The sequence below is a fragment of the Dryobates pubescens genome, chromosome 6 (genome assembly GCF_014839835.1).
Source record: "Dryobates pubescens isolate bDryPub1 chromosome 6, bDryPub1.pri, whole genome shotgun sequence".
Lineage (NCBI taxonomy): Eukaryota > Metazoa > Chordata > Aves > Piciformes > Picidae > Dryobates > Dryobates pubescens.
Window position 1 is genome coordinate 40,635,125 of NC_071617.1, and position 24,417 is coordinate 40,659,541.

Genomic DNA, 24,417 nt, shown 5'->3' on the forward strand with positions numbered 1-24,417 from the left:
AGACTTGATGGGGTGCTTGGTGCCATGGGTTAGTTGTTTAGGTGGTGTTGGATTGGTTGAGGGGTTGGACACGATGATCTTGAAGGTCTCTTCCAACCTGGTTTATTCTAATTCTAATTCTATTTTAAAACCATGTGGAGAAGCAGGATATGCAGTGTTAACCATAACAGGAAGCATTTTAGAGTATCTGAACACTGAGATACTGTATATCTGCAACCCTGAGATCAGCATCTGCTGTGTAAGAGCATATGCAATCATATGGTGTTCTAGCAGGCAATTTTTGATCAGCTAAGATCAATATACCCATGTTGGCTGGTATTGCTGTCAAATCCCTGCACTAAAGTTATGTCATAACCTTCTGAAAATCCATCTTAAAGGGACAGCTGAGAAACGCTTTCCAAATAATTAGGGAAACTTAATTCTTCAGAGCAGTAGATCTCCAGGAACATACAGGGACTGATCAATGTCACCAGAAGAGGTGAGATTTAGCAGAAGTAGCTCCTTGTGCTGCAGAACTTTTTTACATAAGAAAAAGAAAATGGGTGCATAGCTTCTTGGGACACAGTTCAAGCTTCTATGAAGAGCAACAGACTTCTATGGATTTCAGTGGGGGCAAAATTTCCCTGTTTACATCAACAATGCAGCTGGTCAGGATACTGGAGTGGGATGAAACCTCTTATTTACACACTTCTTGCTTGTAGCACTAGATAATTCCGATAGAGTATCACACCATGAGGATATCAAGTAAAACTGCATAGAATAAAATGTTGTGTCAAGTAAATGATGGAAAAGATGATTCCATGGAAGTAATAATCGTGCTCATCATGCATGCTAACTATGTATTACCTAACACACAAACAACAACAAAAAAAGACAGTTAAGTAATTTTAAAAACCCTACCAACAACAATAACATTTTAAGAAAGAACTGATGTGCAACATCACAGAATTGTCAGGGTTGGAAGGGACCTCAAGGATCATCTAGTTCCAAACCCCCTGGGCAGGAGCACCCTCCACTAGATTAGGTTGCCCAGAGCCGTATCCAGCCTGGCCTTAAAAACCTTCAGGGATGGGCACCACCTCCCTGGGCAATCCACTCCAGTAGAGCCTGTTAACCCTGAGTCTTGGCCATTTTCTAAACAAGAGGATCTTTAAAAGGAAAAAAATTATCAGATTTCAAATTTATTCTTAAGTTGTCCACTGCTTTGCTGAAAATACCTTTCCTCTGTTAGTTCACAGACTACCAAAGCTATGTGATCCATGGCTGCTTGGAGAACAATCCTACTTTGGAGCGATCTATTGCTTTATTTAATGGTATCTCCAAATGGGTCCAGCTCATGGTTCTCAGCAAACCAACACCCCAGCAAAGGGCAGAAGTAATCACAAAGTTTATCAATGTTGCACAGGTAAGTCTTGCACTTGAGTATAAAGCACTAATACCGAGACTGCAGTAAACAAATGCACAGGACGACCTTCATGCTGTTTCCTCGGTGAACAGTCTGTTCAACATCATTGCAGGTTATTTGTTCAGCCATGGCATGTCTGCATTTTTAAACTACTAGACATAACTATAAAATAATGTTTCTTTGCTGTATTCTGGCTGACCATTGTCTCTGTTGTGTTTCTTATGGACCTAAGATAATTTTTTAAAAGACATGCTGAACCATTGTCTTATGTGCCCTGGTTTAGTGATTCTGCTTTAGCAGTGACAAGCTGTCTCCTTTTGCTTGTCATGGGTGACAATGGATGGCTACCACATGTATTTCTTTGGGGGTTAATTATGCATGATCAATCTCTCCTGCAGAAGCTCCTTCACCTCCAGAACTTCAACACATTGATGGCAGTTGTTGGAGGTCTAAGCCACAGCTCTATTTCCCGCCTGAAAGAAACACATTCTCATCTGTCTTCAGAAGTCACAAAGGTATGGTGGAGTCCAGAATATAGACCTATTGAGCAGAACATCACCTCTTTGAGGTCTGAGGGTTTCTGCAGTGCAGGTGTCTCACCAGCACAATACTTGGATCATGGCAGGGCATCATAAAAGGCATTTTGATTGCATTCCTCTCGATGGAGAAGAATCAGCTCATGGAGATCCTCTGCTTGATTGTCTATGCCACAGAGGAAATTAACACTGTTGACACCTTGACGTGCTCATTTATAACAGATTAAGGCACTGATATGAATGCTTTTACAGAGACTTGCTTCTCTGGCTATTTGTAGGACTGGAACGAAATGACAGAGCTGGTCTCTTCCAATGGAAACTACTGCAGCTACCGCAAGGCTTTTGCTGACTGTGTTGGCTTCAAAATTCCTATTTTAGGAGTTCATTTGAAAGACTTGATTGCTGTCCATGTCATTTTTCCTGACTGGATAGATGAGAACAAAGTTAACATAGTGAAAATGCAACAGCTTTCCATCACCTTGAGTGAACTGGTTTCCCTGCAAACTGCCTCTCATCATTTAGAGCCTAATATGGATTTAATTAACCTGCTAACCGTAAGTATTGAGCACATTTCTATTCACTGCAGTTGTTCGGATGTTGAGTGTCAGTAGGAATATTCACCTATGTAGAAATAAGTGTACATTATTATCCCAGTTGTGTAAAAGAAGAGGGAGGGAATACAAAAAAGAAACAAGTTCATGTGAGGTATGAAATCCAAGAGAGTTTCATTACTACAGTATGCGAGGGCTGAAAGCAGCAACAGGATTGTTAGCAGTCAGTTATTTTAAGGATGACAGAAAGAGGGCTTTGTTTGTGTTAAAAATGGAAATTAAGTTCTTACATCTCCTGTGCAAAGACTGGGTGACATGTTGATGTGGAAATACAAATGAAATTCCAATTTAACCATCACTCTGTTCGTGTTCCTCTGTGCTTTGTGTGCAGCACAGTATTCTTCCTACCCAGTAAGGAAAAATGCTGTTGCTTGGTCTTAAAAGGGCCCCTGCAATCCTTTCTCTTTCCCATCCTCATACTCCTTGGCAGTGGCTACATGTGGGAAGGTTTGAAACTTGTACACACGAATTACAGATGAAGATTTGAATGTCCCATTTCCAATGAAAGGAAAGTGAGATTTCAAAGATACTGAATAAAACATGATTCTTTGGTAAAATCTCCAACTGGCAGTGCTAAAATGAATTCATTTTCAATCCCCTTTCAACAACTGTCTTTTTGAGAAACAGTACATTTTATTTCAAAGCATATGGAAGCATGGACCCCAAACCATAGGGCCAAATCCTATTTCTCTTTAAATTTAGTCACTTTAGCTATAATCTTAGCTGCAGCAGGGTTTGCTCAGCACCACAGTTTGTTCGGTTCTCAAGGGAAAAACAATGTCTTAGAATGAAAGATAGAACCTGTGAAACTTGAGGGAAATAGCATTATTTGTTGTAAACCTGTTGATTGTTGATGTTGCAAGCAAATAAAAGTCACCTACTCATCTGAGGGTAGTCTGACATTTGTACTCTTAGTAAAGGACTTTCTTATATAATGATTCTGTGCTGTTTCTCTTCTTGTTGTTCAACTTGATCTTTCAGATCTCTAATCCAGACTGAAAGAGAATCTTTTTCCTCTCCTCAAGTCAATATAATTCTTTATAAAATAAACTTACAAGTAAGCAAGGTCTCTGTGTAGTTAGGGCAGATTTCTTGTTTCTTCCAGTGTATTTTTCATATGGTGGCACAAACTTCTCAAAATTTACTCCCTGGAGAGGTGGGAACCAATTGCAGCTTTTCCTCAGCCAGGTCACAAGCTTGAGGTGACTCTTATCACAGTATAACTAAGGTTGGAAGAGACCTCGAGGATCATCTAGTCCAACCTGTCTCCACAGACCTCATGACTAGACCATGGCACCAAGTGCCACGTCCAATCTCCTCTTGAACACCTCCAGAGACGGCAACTCCACCACCTCCCTGGGCAGCCCATTCCAATGACGAACGACTCACTCAGTGAAGAACTTTCTCCTCACCTGAGTCTAAATCTCCCCTGGTGCAGCTTGAGACTGTGTCCCCTTGTTCTGGTGCTGGTTGCCCAGGAGAAGAGACCAACCCCTTCCTGGCTACAACCACCTTTCAGGTAGTTGTAGAGAGCAATGAGATCACCCCTGAGCCTTCTATTCTCCAGGCTAAACAATCCCAGCTCCCTCAGCCTCTCCTCATATAGGGACATGTATTAAACCTGATATGGCTGTATTTACAACATTCTTTCAGAAAAGCAACTATAAAATAACAACATTAATATTAGGTTTAAACACACTCCTAACACATCTGTATTACTTACCTCACTCTAAGCAAATGTCTTAACTGGAGCGCTGTGGGACAGTAGTTATGGATTTTTTTTCCTTTCATGCTCGACTTTAAAGTGATCAAAAATGTGCATATCCAGAAATTAAGCAGAGTGTGTAGTTTGTAGTGGATTTATGCTGGGACTGATCAGATACCAGGATTTACACTACAGAGGCTGACAAATACGAGCCCAAGTTTGAAGTAGCTGAGACAAGGTGTATATACACCTGTGCCTTCACTGTAGTGAGGAATGGGAGTTTAGGGGAAAAGGAAAACCTTCTCCTACAGTATTTTGTATGGAGCAACCTGAGAACAAGTCCTAGTGATGGTTAGATATAAAGGGAGGAGAAGGAAGCATGTAGTGCCTGCTGCAACACCCACCTAATTTAAATACTAGCCTGTAAAGGAAGGTATGTATTACCTTGTGTTTATCTTGTTTTGTTGCTTTCTTACCTCATGCCACTCTTTCCCTCCCTGCTTGTTTCTGGAAGTTCATGGTTCTTATAAGCTTAGCTGTGAGTAGGAGGAAGTGGAACCTCATTTTAGAGAACTGAGTAATAAGAAACTGAGCCAAAAAGGGCAGAAATTAGACAATGTGAAGTGATAGATGGAAGCTGAGCCACACAATCACAGAATGCTAGGTTGGTAGAGACCCCAAGGATCATTGGGTCCAACTTTTCTAGGTTATAGTGTACTTTAAATGAGTTGGCCCATCTCCCTGTTAAACTGGGTCTTAAAAGTGACCACTGTAGGGGAATCCACTACTTCTCTTGGGAAATTATTCTTATGTTGAACAGTTCTCATTGTGGAAAATTTTCTTCTGGTGTCCAGTTGGAATCTCCCCAGGATTACCTTCTACCCATTGCACCTTGTCTTTTCCATGTGACTCCTGGTAAAAAGGGAGTCTCCACCATCCCTTAGACATCCTTTATGTATTGATTTGAGGTAATAAGTCTCCCCCAAGGCTTCTCTTCTCAAGGCTGAACAAACCCAGCTGTCTCAGCCTTACCTCACATGGCAAGTCTTCCAGTCCTCTGATCATTCTCCTGGCCCTTCTCTGGGTACATTCCAGCCTGTCTGCATCTCTTTTGTACAGTGGGGACCAAAGCTGCAGGCAATACTCTGGGTGTGGTCTGACAAACTCTGAGTGGAGTGGGACAATGGCTTTTTTATCTCTGCTGTTAATTCCCTTGTTGATGCAACCCAGCATCCTGTTGGCCTTCTTTGGCACTGTAGCACACTGTTCACTCATGTTGAGCACGTTATCCACTAAGACTCCCAGGTCCCTCTTCACAGAGCTGCTCTCCAGCCCTGTGGATCACAGTGTGAGCTGCCTTCTTGGGTTATGTGTTCCCAGGTCCAAGACTCTAAACTTGTACCCATTGCAATAAGGTTCTGGCTAGCCCACTCACTCAGCCTGTGCAGGTCTTCCTGGAGGGTAGCTCTCTCTTCTGGAGTGCCAGCCACTGCTGACATTTTGCAGCTCTCTTTTTTGAGTGACAGCCTGCTTTCCAAAGGGAGCAGAAAGTTTCAATTTTATTTAAGACCTTGCAGGTTCATTCCCATCATTGTATCAACCTGAGCTTAACATAGTTTTCCTTTCTTTTTCCATTTTTCCTTGTTTTGTTTGGGTATTTTTAGCAAAATTATGTGGATTTTATTCATATTTATGTAATATTTTATAGAGTACATTTCATTTACCAGGAGAAATAACTGAGTCCATGACAAGGACTTTTCTGCTTACTGTGTTCAGATGTGTTAATTCCTAATATTACTGTGCTGATTTTGGTTACAGCTGAGATAATCTGATTGTGAATAAATGAAGCTGCACTGCGCAATGTTAATTCCAGACCTGATAATGAGATAAAATTGAATTAACTTTTTGCCTGTTAGAGTGATTCCATGGTGGTGCCTTTCAGTGACAATAGAGACAGACATAGATATCCTTGTTAGCTGCAGATAGCCTAAAACCTTAGAATCATAGAATCAATAGGGTTGGAAAAGACCTCAAAGACCATCAAGTCCAACCTGTCACCCAACACCTCAGGACTACTAAAGCATGGCACCAAATGCCACGTCCAATCCCCTCTTGAACAACTCCAGGGACTGTGACTCTACCACCTCCCTGGGCAGCACATTCCAATGGCTAACAACTCTCTCTGTGAAGAATTTTCTCCTCACCTTGAGCCTAAACTTCCCCTGGTGCAGCTTGAGACTGTGTCCTCTTGTTCTGTTGCTGGTTGCCTGGAAGAAGACACCAACCCCTTCCTGGCTACAACCTCCCTTCAGGTAGTTGTAGACAGCAATAAGGTCTCCCCTGAGCCTCCTCTTCTCCAGGCTAAACAACCCCAGCTCCCTCAGCCTCTCCTCATAGGGCTTGTGCTCGAGGCCTCTTCCCAGGCTCGATGCCCTTCTCTGGACACATTCAAGAGTCTGAATGTCCTTCTTACACTGAGGAGCCCAGAACTGGACACAGTACTCAAGCTGTGGCCTAACCAGTGCGGAGTACAGGGGCACAATGACTTCCCTGCTCCTGCTGGCCACACTATTTCTGATGCAGGCCAGGATGCCATTGGCCTTCTTGGCCACCTGGGCACACTGCTGGCTGTTTAGGCAGCTGTCAATCCGTACCCCCAGGTCCCGCTCTACCTGGCCACTCTCCAGCCACTCTGACCCCAGCCTGTAGCACTGCATGGGGTTGCTGTGGCCAAAGTGCAGCACCTGGCACTTGGACTTGTTGAATGTCATCATGTTGGACTCTGCCTACCTGTCTAGCTGGTCAATGTCCCTTTGGAGATCCCTTCCACCCTCTAACTGATCAACATCTGCTCCCAAATGGTGCCATCTGCAAATTTACTGATGACTGACTCAATCCCCTCATCCAAATCATCAATGAAGATATTAAACAGGATGGGGCCCAGCACTGATTCCTGGGGGACACCACTGGTGACTGGCTGCCAGCTGGATGTGGCACCATTCACCACCCCTTCCAAGGATAATTCTGTCTATCATAGTAGCCACTGAAAGTGCAGTTATGAGTGAAGTAGGTTTGGTGGTGTAAGAGTTGATGACTCCTGGAAAGGTGAAAAACAAAACAAATTTGTGAAAAGGTTCCTAGACCAGAACTTTTGTGTATCTCATAGTATTATGAATATTCTCACTTTTCTTTCAATATGTAGGTTTTGTCCTCATTTATACAGATGAATACATTACAGTCCCTTTATTTTATTTTCATTCAGTGGTCTTTAAAACAGTAATAATGCTTTTCTCAATCTTTTTGTTAATAAGAAAGTTTTAAACTATATTCCGGAGCTGACAAGAACTGGCTAAAAATAGTTGACCTTGCTACGTGCAAATGGTCTTCTAGCAGATTTAGCTTCCCTTGCTGCAAAAGTCATCCTCGGTTTTCAGAACCTGAAAAAATAACTATTCTATTCATTGATAGGTCTTCCCTCTCTAATGTAAACTAAAAATATTTCTCATCTTTAACTTACTTAGAGAAACTCCCTTTCAAAACCAGAAAATGTGTTTGGCTGTGTAGAGTGCATTTCATTTGCATGGCAATCAGCTGAGCCAGCCATTTGTTCACGTCTTCTCTTTTCCCAGCTCTGTCCAGGCAGGATTTTAGTAGGTGATTTGTCCCAATAAGCAATTTGTAAATCTCTTGCCTGGCCTCTGTCCCTTTGCAGTACTGGCTTTTATGTCATGCTTAGTGAGCTCTAACAGCTCACTAAGCATGTGCTTGCTTTACAAGTAAATCACGGGGTGCTGGCTTGCCCGTCGAACAACTTGTACAAAAAAGATGAAGTGGCTATTTCATGGACTAAGTGGCCATGTGGGAATTTGCTCTGGTCTTTCTTTTCTTCAGCGGTGAAGCCCTATCTGCTCTGGGGGGAGCTGATACCTTTCAATTGTTTTGGAAATGGTGACATTTGGCAAGAATGTGTTGAGAGGTATGAAGTAAGAGCTTGGCTTAAAAGCCGGGGCGAGGGCCTGGTAGAAAACTTCAGGCCGTCAGGTCAAGCGTCTTGATAGGCATTTTTCAGATGCTGTTGTGTGTATAGACCCAAAGGGGGAATGGTGAACAACAGAAAAACCTCTGTGATTTCAGTGGTAGATGCTAAATGATCAGGGTTCTGTAAAGTTAGAGCACTCACTTGATTTAGATGTCAGTACACAAACTTCTAAGTGTGCTTCTGTACCCTCCCCACCTTATTGTCAGCATAAAAAAATCCGTTTCTAGCTGACAGAATTTTACCTTTGAACAAGTAGCTGAAAGAGGCCAATATTCTGCATGAAAGCTAAAATGCCACAAAAAAGGCAAAGGTTTGTTGTATGAAGGGCAGTGAGACAAATGCACGCTTGCTGTCATAGGAGACTGCAAAAGATGAAGGGGAGTTTTAGTGATGTGAGTCCTCATTTGGTCATGTGTAATGAGTCTGAATTATACAGGCAAGAGAAGTAAATGTGCCTCAATATCCTTTGCAGAAGAGATGCTGGCTGCATGGGAGGCCTAAAGCTCAGCACGGGGCAAGAGTCACCCAGCTGCTCCTCTGACACCTGCAGCCCTCTGTGTGTAACAGGATTCTCAGCTGCTTCGCCTTGCGTGGCTTCACCCCAGCCACAACACAACACAGCACACAGGGATGGCCTGGGGGTACTGGTCAGTAGCAGGCTGAACATGAGCTTGCAGTGTGACCAGGGGGCCAATGGCATCCTGGCCTGCAGCAGGAACAGTGTGGCCAGCAGGAGCAGGGAGGTCATTGTGCCCTGTGCTCAGCACTGGTTAGGCTACACCTGGAGTCCTGTGTCCAGTTCTGGGCCCCTCAGTTTCAGAAGGACATTGAGAGACTTGAAGGTGTCCAGAGAAGGGCAACAAGGCTGGGGAGGGGGCTGGAGCACAGCCCTGTGAGGAGAGGCTGAGGGAGCTGGGGTTGCTTAGCCTGCAGAAGAGGAGGCTCAGGGGAGACCTCACTGCTCTCTGCAACTCCCTGAAGAGAGGTTGGAGCCAGGTGGGGGTTGGGCTCTTCTCCCAGGCAGCCAGCACCAGAACAAGAGGACACAGTCTCAAGCTGTGCCAGGAGAGGTTCAGGCTGGATGTTAGGAGAAAGTTCTTCCCAGCAAGAGAGACTGGCCATTGGGCTGTGCTGCCCAGGGAGGTGGTGGAGTCCCCATCCCTGGAGGTGTTTAAGAAGAGCCTGGATGGGGCACTTGGTGCCATGGTTGAGTTGATCAGGTGGTGCTGGGGGATAGGTTGGACTTGATGATCTCAAAGGTCTTTTCCAACCTGGTTAATTCTATTCCTATTCCTATTCAACTCAGCTGCCTATGAACCAGAGTGTATTACACAAAGACAGACACATTTTAGTGCATGTGTGCGCTTAACCTATGAGGTTCATCTTCCTTTCCAACTTTATTGACCACATTTACTCCACATCCACTGATTACCCATTTCTGTGCCAGCCCCTGGCATCCAAAACCTGGAGCTAAAAAATCAGTAGTAATAAAAGAAGACTTAACATGATCTTGGAAGTACACTAGAGAGGAATAATACCTCTAATGACATTTTCATCATTAGAAAACAACATTTTGTGAGGATACTTGGGGAATTTTCTTACCTGATGTGCAACATGAATTTATTTCACATGAATAAAACATTCCAATTTATTTCAACATGAATAAAAGCCTGTGGGTAAATGTTTCATCACTTTCTGTGGACTGGAAGAGGATCTCAGTCTCTCAGCTAGTCTACAGTGTATTTATACAAACTGCATTAGAATTTATTTGGTGCCACCATTTCCCCCTCGTTATTTTTAGGTCTTGGAAGCTATTCTGAGATCCTGGTCTGAAACTACATGCAAATGACTGGAAAGTCCCAGTCATTTATACAGTCTAGTGCAGAGAATGAGTCTCTCATCTAAACAATCAAAGTGAAAGTCACCCTGCCTAATTTTTGTTCAGTACCTTACACTTAAAACCCCAAACCAAGGCCATGCCTTTCTGATCCCTCCTCAATGCCTCCAAAAGTTCTTTAGAAAACCAGGACACCAGTGAAAGTCAAATTTGAATGGAAACTGCTACCTGCTGTAGAGGCTGTCCTAGGAAAAGTCTGATTACAATTTCTCTGCCAGAGCAAAGCAGTAAGTAAAATATAAAATGAAATTGTGCTTGTAACTTTTTTGCTCGTATTTAAAACTTCTTTATGAGACCGTGGCTTGTCCATCATGTGCTTGCACATTGTGGCTAATGAAGTCATTCCTGCTTCTTAGGATAAGGTCAGATAATTCAGAGATACAAACTTGTTAAGTAAATTCAGATGCACTTCCATCCCTAAATCCACACCTTGCTCAACTAGCCTGCCAAGAAAACTGTGCTCTTTTGCAGGAACAGGTCAAGGTCTCTTGAACTAGCAATTCTGCTGTCAGTCCCAGCCTGACCTGATAATAATTCGCTCCAGCTGACTTTTGCTTATTTTGTACCATTAAGGAACCTAAGAATACAGTCATTGAAAAACTAAGTACATGAATGAGTTTTGTTACAGCAGTTACTGGATCTGCATTATCTTTTCGACAGGTCCTTTCATTCCTCTGTGACAGCAGACTGCTGGCTGGGTAAAGGAACCCACAAGATGCTCAGGCATTCATAGGTGCCCATAACCAAATTACAAAGCACAAAAATCAACATCATGTTACAGCTAGATGGAATTAATAATGGAAAATCCAGACATCTCTAAAGCCATGTGCTTGCTCTGGGATGTGTACCTGTCTTAGGAAAGGGCACAACTCCTGTCAGAGCACAAAATTCTGCCTACAAGAAGGTAGTTTCTAGGGGTGGTTCTACAGCACTGCATCGCTAATCCTGCTTGTTACTAATTTAGCACTTCAGGTCCTCTGAAAATAACCTCCTGTCACAGTCATTTAGTCAGCAGCAATTCTATCTGCCTGCTGGGAAGTATCGTTTTAATTCAATCTTAGCTTAATAGGGAATTTGCAAGGTAGATGATAGCTTTGAATTATGTCAGTTACTCCAAAACCAGTTAATGTAGGGACATGATCACAAGAAACATGCAATGTTCATTTCCTCTCGTTGTAAAGCATTAGCCATGATGTTGATTACTTTTCTCCTTCATCACTCCAGGCAAGGAGGAATTTACTGCAGACCTGCATTGGCACAAGACCACAGATGCCAAAGTAAAACTAAACAAATTCATTTTACTTTAAGCATATTTCTGCTCCTTCTTTGTCATCAATAACTCCTACACAGAAAAGAATGAATATATGGAGGGGGGGGAAAAACCTGCTATTTTTCTCAAAACAAACAAACAAACAAAAAAAAAAACCCAAATCAAAACAAAACAAAGCAAAACAAAAAAAAAGCTGAACAGGAATTCCCCTTGATGAGGGAATCAGGAACAGGCCAAGCAGGGCTAAAGTAATGCGAGTTGCTCTTCATGATGCACTTTGCTGCATCAACAGTAGTACCAAACCTGGCTTGCCTCTCCTAGGCCTATGCTAGTGCCCCACGCCCTTCAGAGAAGCTTTTGCTGTATTGGCTGATCTCTGTAAAAGAGCTGCTGTACTCTGGCCCTTCTTTCAGGAACAAAATTGGACCAGAACACAACTGAAGTCCTCCTAGCCTAACTCATCTACAACTTTTTTCCTGCAGTTTTTGTATTCACCAGGTTCTCTCTCTGAGATCTCTCCTGACCACAGAGCTGCTAAAAGAAAGTGCTTTGTGTAAAGGTGGTCTTTGGTACCAATGTTCCCCTTTGGACAAGGTCAATACACAGCCTCTCTCACTCAATGTGTTGGATGCAGGATGTGACATACCTCAAGTACAGCAACATCTCAGCTCAGCGTGCTCATCAGCACGGGTCATGTTAGTTCTGTGAAGAGCTGCTTTCGCAGTAGCTGCAAGCAGCTCCAGTGTTTGTCTCAAGCTCCAAGTAGCAAAATGTTTTGTTTAGTTTCAGTGATAGGTGTCTCTGCTTGCAAGACTGTCATAACTAACCCAGTCTAATAAATGTTAATGATTTTCTATTTCTGATGCATAGTTGTCCTTGGACCTCTATCACACTGAGGATGACATCTACAAGCTCTCGCTGGTGCTGGAACCAAGGAACTCAAAATCTGTAGGTCATCTTTAACCACATTTTCACATATTTCTTAATTTCTCTGCATGCAGTTGATTGAATTTTTGAATGACTGTGGATGAGTTCCATTATTCCTATTCACTTAAAGATTCCTAGTGTGTATGCTTGTATAGTAAACCCAGTCACTCTTTTTCTAGTGCATATTGGGAGAAGTAAATAGCGAAACATGACAGACTTCATTATTATTTCTCAACAAAAATCTCTGCAAGTCATCAAAAACATGGCTATGCTTTATGTGAAGTTTTCCTTTGTAAATTTACATTCATTATTTATTGTGTGACCATCACTTCATTTTTCTGGATGTTGGTGTGATTGTATCGAACAACACTGAGTCCAAAGATTTGTTTTAGCTAAGCCACAGCATTGGCTGTACTGTTTTAAATAAAACTGCTTATGTGGAATTGGTTGAATCTTGGGCTCTCAACCAATGCTTAGCCATGTTAGAACAGACATCACAGGGTTTGTTGGGTTTTTTTTTAGTATGTGCAACTATGTATAATGCTGCATTAATAACATTTTTCATTTTGACTTGCAAATCTGATGATACAGATAAATCTCCTAATTAATGGTTCCATTTAAAGCATTACTCTCCTCTGTTGGTGAAGTATGGGGACTCCTCTTCCCTCTGAGCATTTTATCAGTGCATTGACATCCTTATTACCTATCATATCCAGCATCTGATTCTGTCAGGTGAGCGCTCTCAAGTCTGACACCAGCAGAAACTAAGGGTGGCTGGAAATGCTTAACAGATTGTAAGAGCAGAGTCCAGAGGTCTGAGGGGACTCATTGTAGTGCTTTTTATGTTTTCAAAGTATTCTTAAAAGCAAGCAAGGAAGCAGAACACCTTCATTTTCTATTACAGGGCTATCGAAGATAGTTTATCACTCTTGGAGACCAGTTTGAGGACCACGTATAAGTGCTTTCAATAGTGGGTGATGAAGAATAGTAAAGAAGCTAGAGAATATTTCCACAGTCAAAAATTATTCAGTTTGAACAACTGGAATTTTATTAGAGTCTCCCATCCTTGTTGAATATTATTTGACCTTAACAATTCCCATTTATCACAGTTACTCTGGCTCCATCTTGCTCCCATTACTGCCAGCAAAACTGTTTTTTTACAGCTCTGTGCTGTAACAAAGGACTGTGTGGAAGGACTAATGGGTAACTACTGTAAATGAGGACATCACATTGCTGCTCTGATCTCCAGACTGTGCTTTAAGAAGGGAAAAACCAGTATAAACAGTACTACGAACTTTAACACTACCCAGCAATTGTGGGAGACTTCTACATAATGTTCAATGAATAACCAGTGACCCTGAGCTGTTGCAGCACCCTGATGGGTAGAAGCAAGACCGTTTGAAGTATATTTGTCTTTGATGGAGTGACAAAGCACACAAGACATTTTAGAGGGAAAAGAATCTGTAGAGCTTCTGTATGTGGCATGGCAATGTGACAATATAGTTATATCATCATTCCAACTGCTCTTTGATTTATTGTTGTATCAGTACCACTCCCATGCAGGTGTACTGTGTAGGAAGTGCCTTAGGCTGTTTCAGGTAGTTTTGCAGCAACACTGGGGCTGATCAGTTAACATACAAGTCTGTTTTTAACAGGACGAGCAAGGCTTTCATTCCGCTAGAACTGGGAGGAGATTTTTCAGTCAGTGCAGCAGCCTAAAAAGTATGAAGACTGGCTACCAGTTGTAGTGTAGCATCTCCCTGTCACGCTGTCCTGCTTTTCCCTCTGCATTAGTTATCCACTTGTTGGGAGTTTTTACTAGTAAAGCTTTCCAGCTCAGTTGGCACTGTCGCGGCTGGCATAGCTGTGAGGTGCCACAGAGAGCCAAACTGAAGCTGTGAGCACAGATAATCAACCCTTTAAAACCTTGCCTAATGTGTTCCTAACCACATTCTTACAGTGCAGAGACTCTAATAGTTTGTGGTTGTAGCTCTGACATGTAGAGCTACTTTTAGCAGGAAATTCAACTTAATTGTTCAGATTTTAAACTATTTGTGTTCTGATCCATCTCTCAGCAGCCTACCTCCCCAACGACCCCTAACAAGCCAGTAGTGCCACTGGAGTGGGCATCTGGAGTGGTACCAAAACCTGACCCTACTGTCATTAACAAGCACATTAGAAAACTAGTGGATGTAAGTATTTGGAAGAATAACACTGGTCAAAGAGAATGGTAGCTTTGATATTGTCATCATTACAATTAATTTCAAGCCTTTCAAGAGATTGTTATGGTTGGGATGAATTTCAAAGGACTTGTAACAAATTTGAGCCTTTACTGATGCTTTTAGGATTTTTATTTTTTTTAATTCCTGCAATTAGTGATAGAATTAGTGACAGAATCAGTGACAGAATTAGCAAGCAGGTTTCTTGAAACAAAGGAGCAAGCTTTCAGGAGCATCCAAAGCCTCAATGCTGTTCAGTAAGTTTGATAAGCAAATACAAATTCAGAGGGGAAAGCTGAGTTTTTGCAGCTCTAGCCTCACAGTTTATCACAGTATCACCAAGGTTGGAAGAGACCTCGAGGATCATTGAGTCCAACCTGTCTCCACAGACCTCATGATTAGACCATGGCACAAAGTGCCACATTCAGTCTCCTCTTAAACACCTCCAGGGACGGTGACTCCACCACCTCCCTGGGCAGCACATTCCAATGACGAACGACTCACTCGGTGAAGAACTTTCCCCTCACCTCAAGTCTAAACCTCCCCTGGCACAGCTTGAGACTGTGTCCCCTTGTTCTGGTGCTGGTTGCCTGGGAGAAGAGACTAACCCCTTCCTGGCTACAACCACCTTTCAGGTAGTTGTAGAGGGCAATGAGGTCACCCCTGAGCCTCCTCTTCTCCAGGCTAAACAATCCCAGCTCCCTCAGCCTCTCCTCACAGGGCTGTGCTCAAGGCCTCTCCCCAGCCTTGTTGCCCTTCTCTGGACACGTTCAAGTGTCTCAATGTCCTTCTTAAACTGAGGGGCCCAGAACTGGACACAGGACTCAAGGTGCGGCCTAACCAGTGCAGAGTACAGGGGCACAATGACCTCCCTGCTCCTGCTGGCCACACTATTTCTGATGCAGGCCAGGATGCCATTGGCCTTCTTGGCCACCTGGGCACACTGCTGGCTCGTGTTTAGGTGGCTGTCAATCAGCACCCCCAGGTCCCTCTCTGTTTGGCAGCTCTCCAGCCACTCTGACCCCAGCCTGTAGCTCTGCATGGGGTTGCCGTGGCCAAAGTGCAGCACCCGGCACTTGGATTCGTTAAATGCTATTCCACTGGACTCTGCCCATCTGTCCAGTCGGTCGAGGTCTCTCTGCAGAGCCTTTCTACCCTCTAATTGACCAACATCTGCTCCTAACTTGGTGTCATCTGCAAATTTGCTGATGACTGACTCAATCCCCTCATCCAGATCATCAATGAAGATGTTAAAGAGGATGGGGCCCAGCACTGATCCCTGGGGGATGCCATTGGTGACTGGCCGCCAGCTGGATGTGGCACCATTCACCACCACTCTCTGGGCTGTCTGGTAACACATAGCTGGAAACAAGAATACTCAGAATTGACAACTCATTGACAAGTTCACAGAAGGTTTCTGGAAATCCTGGTTCTGGTTTTCAACTTGGAACTAGCTTACAAGGAGAGACTGAGGGAGCTGGGTCTGTTTAGCTTGGAGGAGACTAAGTGGTGATCTCATTAATGTTTGTAAATATGTAAAGGGTGAGTGCCAAGAGGGTGGAGCCAGGCTAGTTCTGAGCCCCTCAGTTTAGGAAAGATGTTGACTTGCTAGAACATGTCCAGAGAAGGGAAACAAAGTTGGTGAGGGGTTTGGACCACAAGCCCTATGAGGAGAGGCTGTGGGAGCTGGGGTTGCTTAGCCTGGAGAAGAGGAGACTCAGGGGTGACCTTATTGCTGTCTACAACTACCTGAAGGAAGGTAGTAGACAGGAGGGGGTTGGTCTCTTCTCCCAGGCAACCAGCACCAGAACAAGAGGACACAGTCTCAAGCTGCACCAGGGGAGGTTTAGACAGGATGTTAGGAAGAAATTCCTCATAGAGAGAGTGATTGCCCATTGGACTGGGCTGCCCAGGAAGGTGGTGGAGTCACCGTCACTGGAGGTGTTTAGGAGGTGTTTAGGTGGATGGGGTGCTTGGTGCCATGGTTTAGTTGATTAGATGGTGTTGGATGATGGGTTGGATGCAATGATGTTGAAGGTCTCTTCCAACCTGGTTTATCCTATCCTATCCTATCCTATCCTATCCTATCCTATCCTATCCTATCCTATCCTATCCTATCCTATCCTATTCTCAATGACGCCCCAATGGCAGGACAAGGGGCAATGGGTGGAATTTGCAGCATAGGAAGTTCCATGTAAACATGAGTGAAAATTTTTTCACTGCAAGGGTGACAGAGCACTGGAACAGGCTGCCCAGGGGGGTTGTGAAGTCTCCCTCTCTGGAGATATTCAAAACCCACCTAGATGCATTCCTGTGTGAGCTGTTATAGGTGATCCTGCTCTGGCAGGGGGGTTGGACTGGATGATCTTTTGAGGTCCCTTCCAGCCCCTTACATTTGTGATCCTTGAGGTCCCTTCCAACCCTGACAACTCTGTGATTCTGTGACGGGCCAGTGCATACTATGTATGGTAAAGAAAGTGCTCTTGTGGTATCACTTTAAAAATCTGTGCATGAAGTCACAGAGAATTATAGCTGTGATCTTCTAGCTTCAGTCTGGGAGGTGATGCATTAGGTAATGCGGGCAAAACCAAACACTACCGAGTTCCTTTGGAGAGGCACAGCCATGCTGTGTTGGTGTGTGAGGGGCTTTTAGTGATGTGAGAAACACACACAGAGGAACCAGGAATATGTTGTAAATAATGAAGCAAGATTTCCTTCTGTCTTTAAGTCTGTGAGGAACTATTAAATTCTGATTTTGTCTGTGCTACAGGGCAGTAATCTGGCTTATGTTAAGATAACTTGAGCAGTCTTCAGTTCTCTCACTCAGGCTTCAGATATATCTTGTGCTTTACTTTTTGTATGTGCTCTTTTATTTTTTATATTAAAAAGGGTGGGTTTTTTTCTCTTAATGGGGCATGCCAGAACTGCACATGCTGTTTCTGTATTGCTTTTGTCAGTGTTGTATACACCGACAAAAATCACTCCACCTTCAAACCTCTGTTTGATAGCTTGTTTAAATAGAAAGTCTGTTGTAACTCCTTCATCTTCCCAGAATATTCTGGGCAGGAGGTTGTTCTTGCTCCTGTGAGTTTGAGAGATACAGCTTGCCATTCCACAATTTTGGCCTGATTCAGGACATGTGATTCTGAATTTGACAGGATTAAAATATGATTTGGCTCTGCTCTCAATACAGCTTACCTAAAGGCCAACATCACTGTACACTTGTCTTCATTTTGCCAATCTTTGTCATTTACTGGCTGGTATGAGTTGGGCTTTAAGGAATTCTTATTATTGTTGTCACTTGAAGTGTTGAATACTACTTGAGTTTTCAGATTGGTTTCTTCTTTATGAGGGATTTTTGAGGTCTGCCAGTCATTGGTTACAGGTCATTTGCGTGTCTTTGTCACGTTCTTGTTAAAATAAGGACAACACAAGCACCTTTCAGACATCTCAGTATATTAATTCTTGTCTTTGCCAACCAAGTCTTAATCTAATGAGAGAGGCTGTGCTTCAACATGTGTCTTTCAGATAGGCATATTGGCTTTGACACTCTTATTTTTCCCATCAGCATCACACATAGATTTAATACCCCCTGCACATCTCTGTGAGACTGAATATAGTAATTCCTTGTCAGCTAAGGAGGACTTCCATCATTTTATGTGACCTCTAAATTTGATCCCATGTCTGTTTTTACTTAGTGGTGAGCTGGTGTGAGTTGATGGGAGGGATTGTGATTGGCTATAAAGTGCTCATGATGTGGATGTCAAAGTATTAGAGAACAAATCTGTGACAGAGCTGAGGTGGCCAACTTAAAGAGATGTGAAATAACAGTCCTCTGGAATACTCATGGGAACTGCTGTTGGGTTATTCTGTTTCTATTTTTGTGATTGAAAAGCATGCTTAGTGGAGCAAAGGAAATTAGAGAGGGACCTGGGGGTACTGGTCGATGGTAGGCTGAACATGAGCCTGCAGTGTGTCCAGGCAGCCAAGAGCGCCAATGGCGTCCTGGCCTGCATTAGGAATAGTGTGGTCAGCAGGAGCAGGGAGGTCATTCTTCCCCTGTACACTGCACTGGTTAGGCCACACCTCCAGTCCTGTGTCCAGCTCTGGGCCCCTCAGTTTAGGAAGGGCAACAAAGTTGGTGAGGGGTTTGGAACACAAGCCCTATGAGGAGAGGCTGAGGGAGTTGAGGTTGCTTAGCCTGGAGAAAAGGAGACTCAAGGGTGACCTTATTGCTCTCTACAACTACCTGAAGGGAGGTTGTAGACAGGTGGATGTTGGTCTCTTCTCCCAGGCAGCCAGTACCAGAACAGGAGGACACAGTCTCAGGCTGTGCCAGGGGAGGTTTAGGCTGGAGGTTAGGAAGAAGTTCTACACAGAGAGAGTGATTGCCCATTGGAATGGGCTGCCCAGGGAGGTGGTGGAGTCACCATCATTGGAGGTGTTCAGGAGGAGACTGGATGGGGTGCTTGGTGCCATGGGTTAGTTGTTTAGGTGGGTTGGATTGGTTGGTGGGTTGGACACAATGATCTTGAAGGTCTCCTCCAACCTGGTTTATTTCTTTTCTATTCTATTCTATTCTAAATACTTCACATGGGGTAGAATTTTATTGACATTTCTAATAAAGCAAGAATAATTATGTCCAAAGAAGTGTGCAAGACCATCCCTACCTAAATACTGAAGACAGATTTTCTTTTAGAATTAGGGTTTTTTTCCCCCTACAGTGCAATAACTATGCATATTTAAGTACCTAGTAGGAATAAAAGGATTAAAACAAGGCAGCAAACCATCTGTTTAGTAATGTACATTAAGTTACATGTAATTATAAAATTGAAGAGCTGATATTAGAACAATAATTTCTTCTTTTCTTTCTATTGTTTTGTTCTTCCTCCAGTCTGTCTTTAGAAACTATGATCATGACCACGACGGCTATATTTCTCAGGAAGACTTTGAAAGTATAGCTGCTAACTTCCCCTTTTTGGACTCTTTCTGTGTGCTGGACAAAGATCAGTAAGTTTTGAGATTACTTTGTGATTTTATTCTTTTTCTTGATTTAGAACCACATGAAAACCAAATGTTGAAGAAATAATATCTCCCAAGTTTCTTGTGTCTGACAACTCAGAACTAAACTGATAGTTTAGTTCTGTTTTCATTTAACTTCTTATGCTGTAATTGGTTCTATAAGCCCACCCAGGCTGGAGGAGTCCTTGCTGGGACTGAGTCAAAATCCATAGAGGACTGTCAAATTACAGTGGAGATGATGTATCCAGATCAGGCATCAGACTGATTAAACAAGTTATGTACAGGCCAGGAGACATGAGTGTATGGAGCAGAGAGAGGGTAATACATATTCCAGGAAGTATATATAATGTGTATTTCTTAGGTGGTTTGGTTTCATAATTCTTCATGTCCAGAATCTCTTTAGCTGTCAAGGCTGGTCAGCCATGGGCATAACTTTTTCATCTGTGTGAGCAGTTAAATCAGGATACTTCATTTAATGACCTGATCTGTGCTCTGATAGCATGAACAGCTGAGAAACCAAAATCTATGCTATATGTTCAGCTTTCGCTGTTTATTGAGGCTCAGGGGAGACCTTATTGCTCTCTACAACTACTTGAAAGAAGATTGCAGACAGGTAGGGTTTGGTCTCTTCTCCCAGGCAACCAGCACCAGAACAAGAGGACACAGTCTCAAGCTGTGCCAGGGGAAGTTTAGGCTCAAGGTGAGAAGAAAGTTCTTCACAGAGAGAGTTGTTAGCTGTTGAAACGTGATGCCCAGGGAGGTGGTGCAGTCACCATCCCTGGAGGTGTTCAAAAAGGAATTGGACATGGCACTTGAAGCTACGGTTTAGTAGGCATGAGATATTGGGTGACAGGTTGGACTTTATGACCTTTGAGGTCTTTTCCAACCTTATTGATTCTACGATTCTATGATTCTATGATGACCAAGACCACAGGTGCTCTAAGGCTTTTTGTTTGGTTTTTTTTTCTGCCAGGACTGTTGCCACTTTTTCAAAGAATGTGTTTTGCATTCTGTTTGAATTGAGAAAATTGTGGACTGTTCAGTGCTGTGAGCAGTGAAAGATCTACTCTACTATTGTGTTTTCTTTTTCTTCCTAACAGAGATGGTCTTATAAGCAAAGAAGAAATGATGGCTTACTTTCTGAGAGCTAAATCACAGTTTCAGTGTAAAATGGGACCAGGGTTTATTCATAACTTCCAGGAGATGACATATCTTAAGCCAACTTTCTGTGAGCACTGTGCAGGATTTGTAAGTATGTCTTTAATAATGGTATATCATAAGCACAATCTTTTTAATATAGACAATGTAAAACTAGCTCCACACATCACTGAAGTCTCTTGGTCAACTATCTTACTGCACAAAACATTTACTCATGTTGCAGCTGTGCTATCCAGTTTTGTTTCCACTGTTCCTGAATACTGGAGTTTTTAAGAATTATTGTTTAATAGGGGGGGAAGGGAGGAAGTTAGCTAGAGGATATTAGAGACTGTATGAGTGGCTTTACTTGGTTTATCTCAAGTTCTTTTATTTGGCTTGATTTCCCATGTAAACAAGCTTAAGGGAAAATGGGTGTCTGGGACAGAGGATATAGATGAAGTAAAAGCCATTCTTTCTCAGGAAATTGCACATGGCAGCCTAGCTACATTCATAATTCTTTGAATGGCCATAGCAGCCTTAATCATTTCTCTTCTGAATTAACAGGACTTGTAATTGGGTCAAGAAATCAATAGTGCTTCCAGCAGTTATGTTTAATAAGATTTCTTTAAATATATTTGTTGTGCTTTGGGTTGTTAGGGTGGTGGGTTTTTTTGCTGTCTCAGCCATAAGTTACCAGATGCCACTTACTAGGGTGCTCTGTGTATAGCTAGGAAATGATTGTTTTGTGAACCTTGTGTGTGGCTTGTATACCTCTTCTAACTTTTCCACTACAAATATAGTAAAGGAAAAGGAATTAGCATGATTTAAAGGTTACTTTCATGCACACACCCCATATTCAAATCCAGACAGCTAAAGTAATAAGGGCAGAATGCCATGTTCTCTGCTTATGTGGCCCACATACAGGGTGTAAACTGAGACCATCATTCCTCCTCTCCAGTACAGATCTGCCTCTGCTATCAGCATCAAAATCTTCAGCTTGTATCACACAAACTTTCCCACAAAGTAATATTTCTTTCTCATTGAAAGTAAGATTTCTTTCTGGTTGAAAGTAACAACAAGAGCACTGCTAAGTGCAAAACCATGCCTCCTTTCAGACCAGCTTTGTTGTTTCTGCTCTTGTCCATGCTCCAATTTTCTGCTCACTTCTTTTGTGACACGTCAGTCTTGTGCAGTTGTTTGTGGTTCCTATCACAACCACTGTTCAAGCTTGGCCACAGGGAAGAAGGAACTCCACCTATTTCTGCTAGAAATGCAAAAAACCTCAGAGGTGAGATGGTCAATACTGATTCAGGAGTGTGCTGGTGGGCTTATGAGCTCACAGCTCCAGTAGACTGATGGAGCAGGGACAATCACAGGCCTGAGCCTGTTTTTTCAGGCCGTTTGCTGCTTGCTCTCTGCAGTTTTGGGAAGACATCACTGTGTTCATGACACTCGGTTCATGTTTGGAAGACTTCCACAGCAAAACAAGGCCCAAGGACTGCCCTGCAATGTCCTCTCCACCAGATATTTTCCTCCTGCATCAGCTTGCTAATTGGCCATTGTAGGATTTTTCACGTCTCCCTGATTACATCCAGGGCAGGAATACAAACGTTGTACAGGAAATGGGAATAAGGTCATTTTTTCCTGTCAACTCACTGAAGTCATTGGCATTGTTCTGTGGATGAGTTGAGCTGATAGGACAGGAACCAATTGAAAAATCTGCTGCTTATTTGTTCTGCATTTCAGTGCTGCTCATCCACGGGTGGAAACCTAATTTCAAACTACTTCACTGATTCACTGTCAAAATAATGTGCACTCACAGTGCAGCAAGATGAATTGATGTGACAATGCAATGGATGCAGTATTCAGTAAACTATCTGTTGCTTGAAAAGTTATGGACTTTAAAAGTCAAGCTAAACCCTAATGTCATTAAGCAGCACGAAATTGAAATGCCCATGGCTGGTCACAGTTCCATCCCATGGCTTGAGCTGCACTGCATGGCAGCGTAGGTGACCAGCCATCCCACTGAGCTTTGTAACTTGAATTTGCACAGATCCTCTTCCTTGGAGCTGGCTCAAGCTGGCTTTGCAGCAAAGCTGTGTCAGACATTCAAAACTTTAGGGCAGAATTCATGACACAGCACTTCAACTAAGCATTGACTGCTGTGTGTAACCACAACAGTGGTGCCAAAGTTGAGTAGGAGGAAGGTACAGATAAGTCTTCAATGGGAACAGATTAGAACTCAAACGAAAGAACTAACAATCCATGTCTCTCACAGTGATCCTGGCAAAAAAAAAGAAGTCATTGCTGCACTTTCAAAACAGACTGGAAGGGTTTGACTGTTTCTGCCTGACCACAGCAGCTGCATTCACTGTGCATACATACAGTATTAACAAGAAATGAGCAAGCAGCAGGCTTTCTGTGGACCCTTCTACCACCACTGTACTTTCTCTTTCATTCACCATTCCTCCATGTTGTCTAATCTATTTTGCTTTCTCCAAGTCCACATTTTTCTTTGCAAAGTCAGTTGAGCAGTGTGTGAGATTTTATCCCCCCAGAATCTTCCTGTTTTGTTTATTTTACTCTTTCCTTTGTACTCTGAATAGTCTCCAGTTCTTCCTTTTGAACAGTTTTTTTTTTAATGACTGCATTCCCCACCCCTGAACATTGTGCTTGGATTCTTGTAAAGAATCTTGCAAAGAAGATGAGGAGCCACATGCAGTTTCAACTGCCTGGATGTACTCACTCTCCCTGGTAATGTTTTGAATGAGTTCAGGATAAATAAACACTGGAGTCTTTGATTTTTTTTTTTCCTTTATCATTAATGATAGAGCTAGAAAAACTGTCCCTTCCTCTCTCTTCCTCAGACTTAAAATGCTTATTTTATAATGCCATGGTTGTAGATACACCATTTCTGAGTGTACAGATAAGAATTTGCCAGCAGTTTTCCTACTTCCAAGCAATACTGCTCATGTTGCAGTGACAGCTTTCCAGAAGTTGGACTGCCTTCTGGAAGTCCAGTGTTTGGTTGCTATATACACCAACAGGGTCAGCTTCTTGGAATAGGCAAAGATGCAGTTCGGTGGCTTTTCCATCTGTTTCAGTCTTCAACCCTTCTATTAATGTAAACAGTCAGGTGAACAAATCAGATTGCTGTGGTGGGGGACCAGTATTGGAGCCAAGAACCTAATTGTTATGCCCAGTGGTGCTGTATTTGAATGGCATGGGTCATTTATGTGTCTGGAGAGTGGATGTACAATAGCAATTCCCACCCATACCCCTGATAATATTAAATTAGTCTAGAAGCAAAACATGCTCTGCTGGTATTAGTAAGCTTGATATGATAGCAATTTTTCATCTGCCCATGGAAGCAAATGTCATCTGTGTCATCTTCTCTGGTAGTCCCACTGTAAGTAGTAGAAATAAGGGGGAAGCCACACAAGTCTTATCACAATTAGAGGGGGAGGTCTCCCTAACAGGAAGGGTGTTAAGAGCAGCTGTATCCTGTTTGTGCTTTTGCAGCCATTGGTACTTCCTCATGGTGACCTTGTTTTCCTTCCGGCTTTCTTTTCTGATTCCTTGACGTTCTTTTGTCTTTCTTTGCAGCTCTGGGGTATAATCAAACAAGGCTACAAATGCAAAGGTAAAT

The 24,417-nt window shown here is 42.9% G+C and overlaps 1 protein-coding gene across 1 annotated transcript in view; it reads left to right on the forward strand.

Moving 5' to 3' along the window:
- The window catches only part of RASGRP3 (RAS guanyl releasing protein 3), a 58,953-nt gene that overhangs the window by 29,243 nt on the left and 5,293 nt on the right, over positions 1-24,417 (forward strand). Inside the window, exons 7-14 of the mRNA XM_054162367.1 lie at positions 1,232-1,405; positions 1,804-1,920; positions 2,220-2,495; positions 12,334-12,411; positions 14,469-14,582; positions 19,504-19,619; positions 20,732-20,879; positions 24,375-24,411. Of these exons, the coding sequence (XP_054018342.1) occupies positions 1,232-1,405; positions 1,804-1,920; positions 2,220-2,495; positions 12,334-12,411; positions 14,469-14,582; positions 19,504-19,619; positions 20,732-20,879; positions 24,375-24,411 (1,060 nt within the window). The remainder of the gene's footprint in view (positions 1-1,231; positions 1,406-1,803; positions 1,921-2,219; positions 2,496-12,333; positions 12,412-14,468; positions 14,583-19,503; positions 19,620-20,731; positions 20,880-24,374; positions 24,412-24,417) is intronic.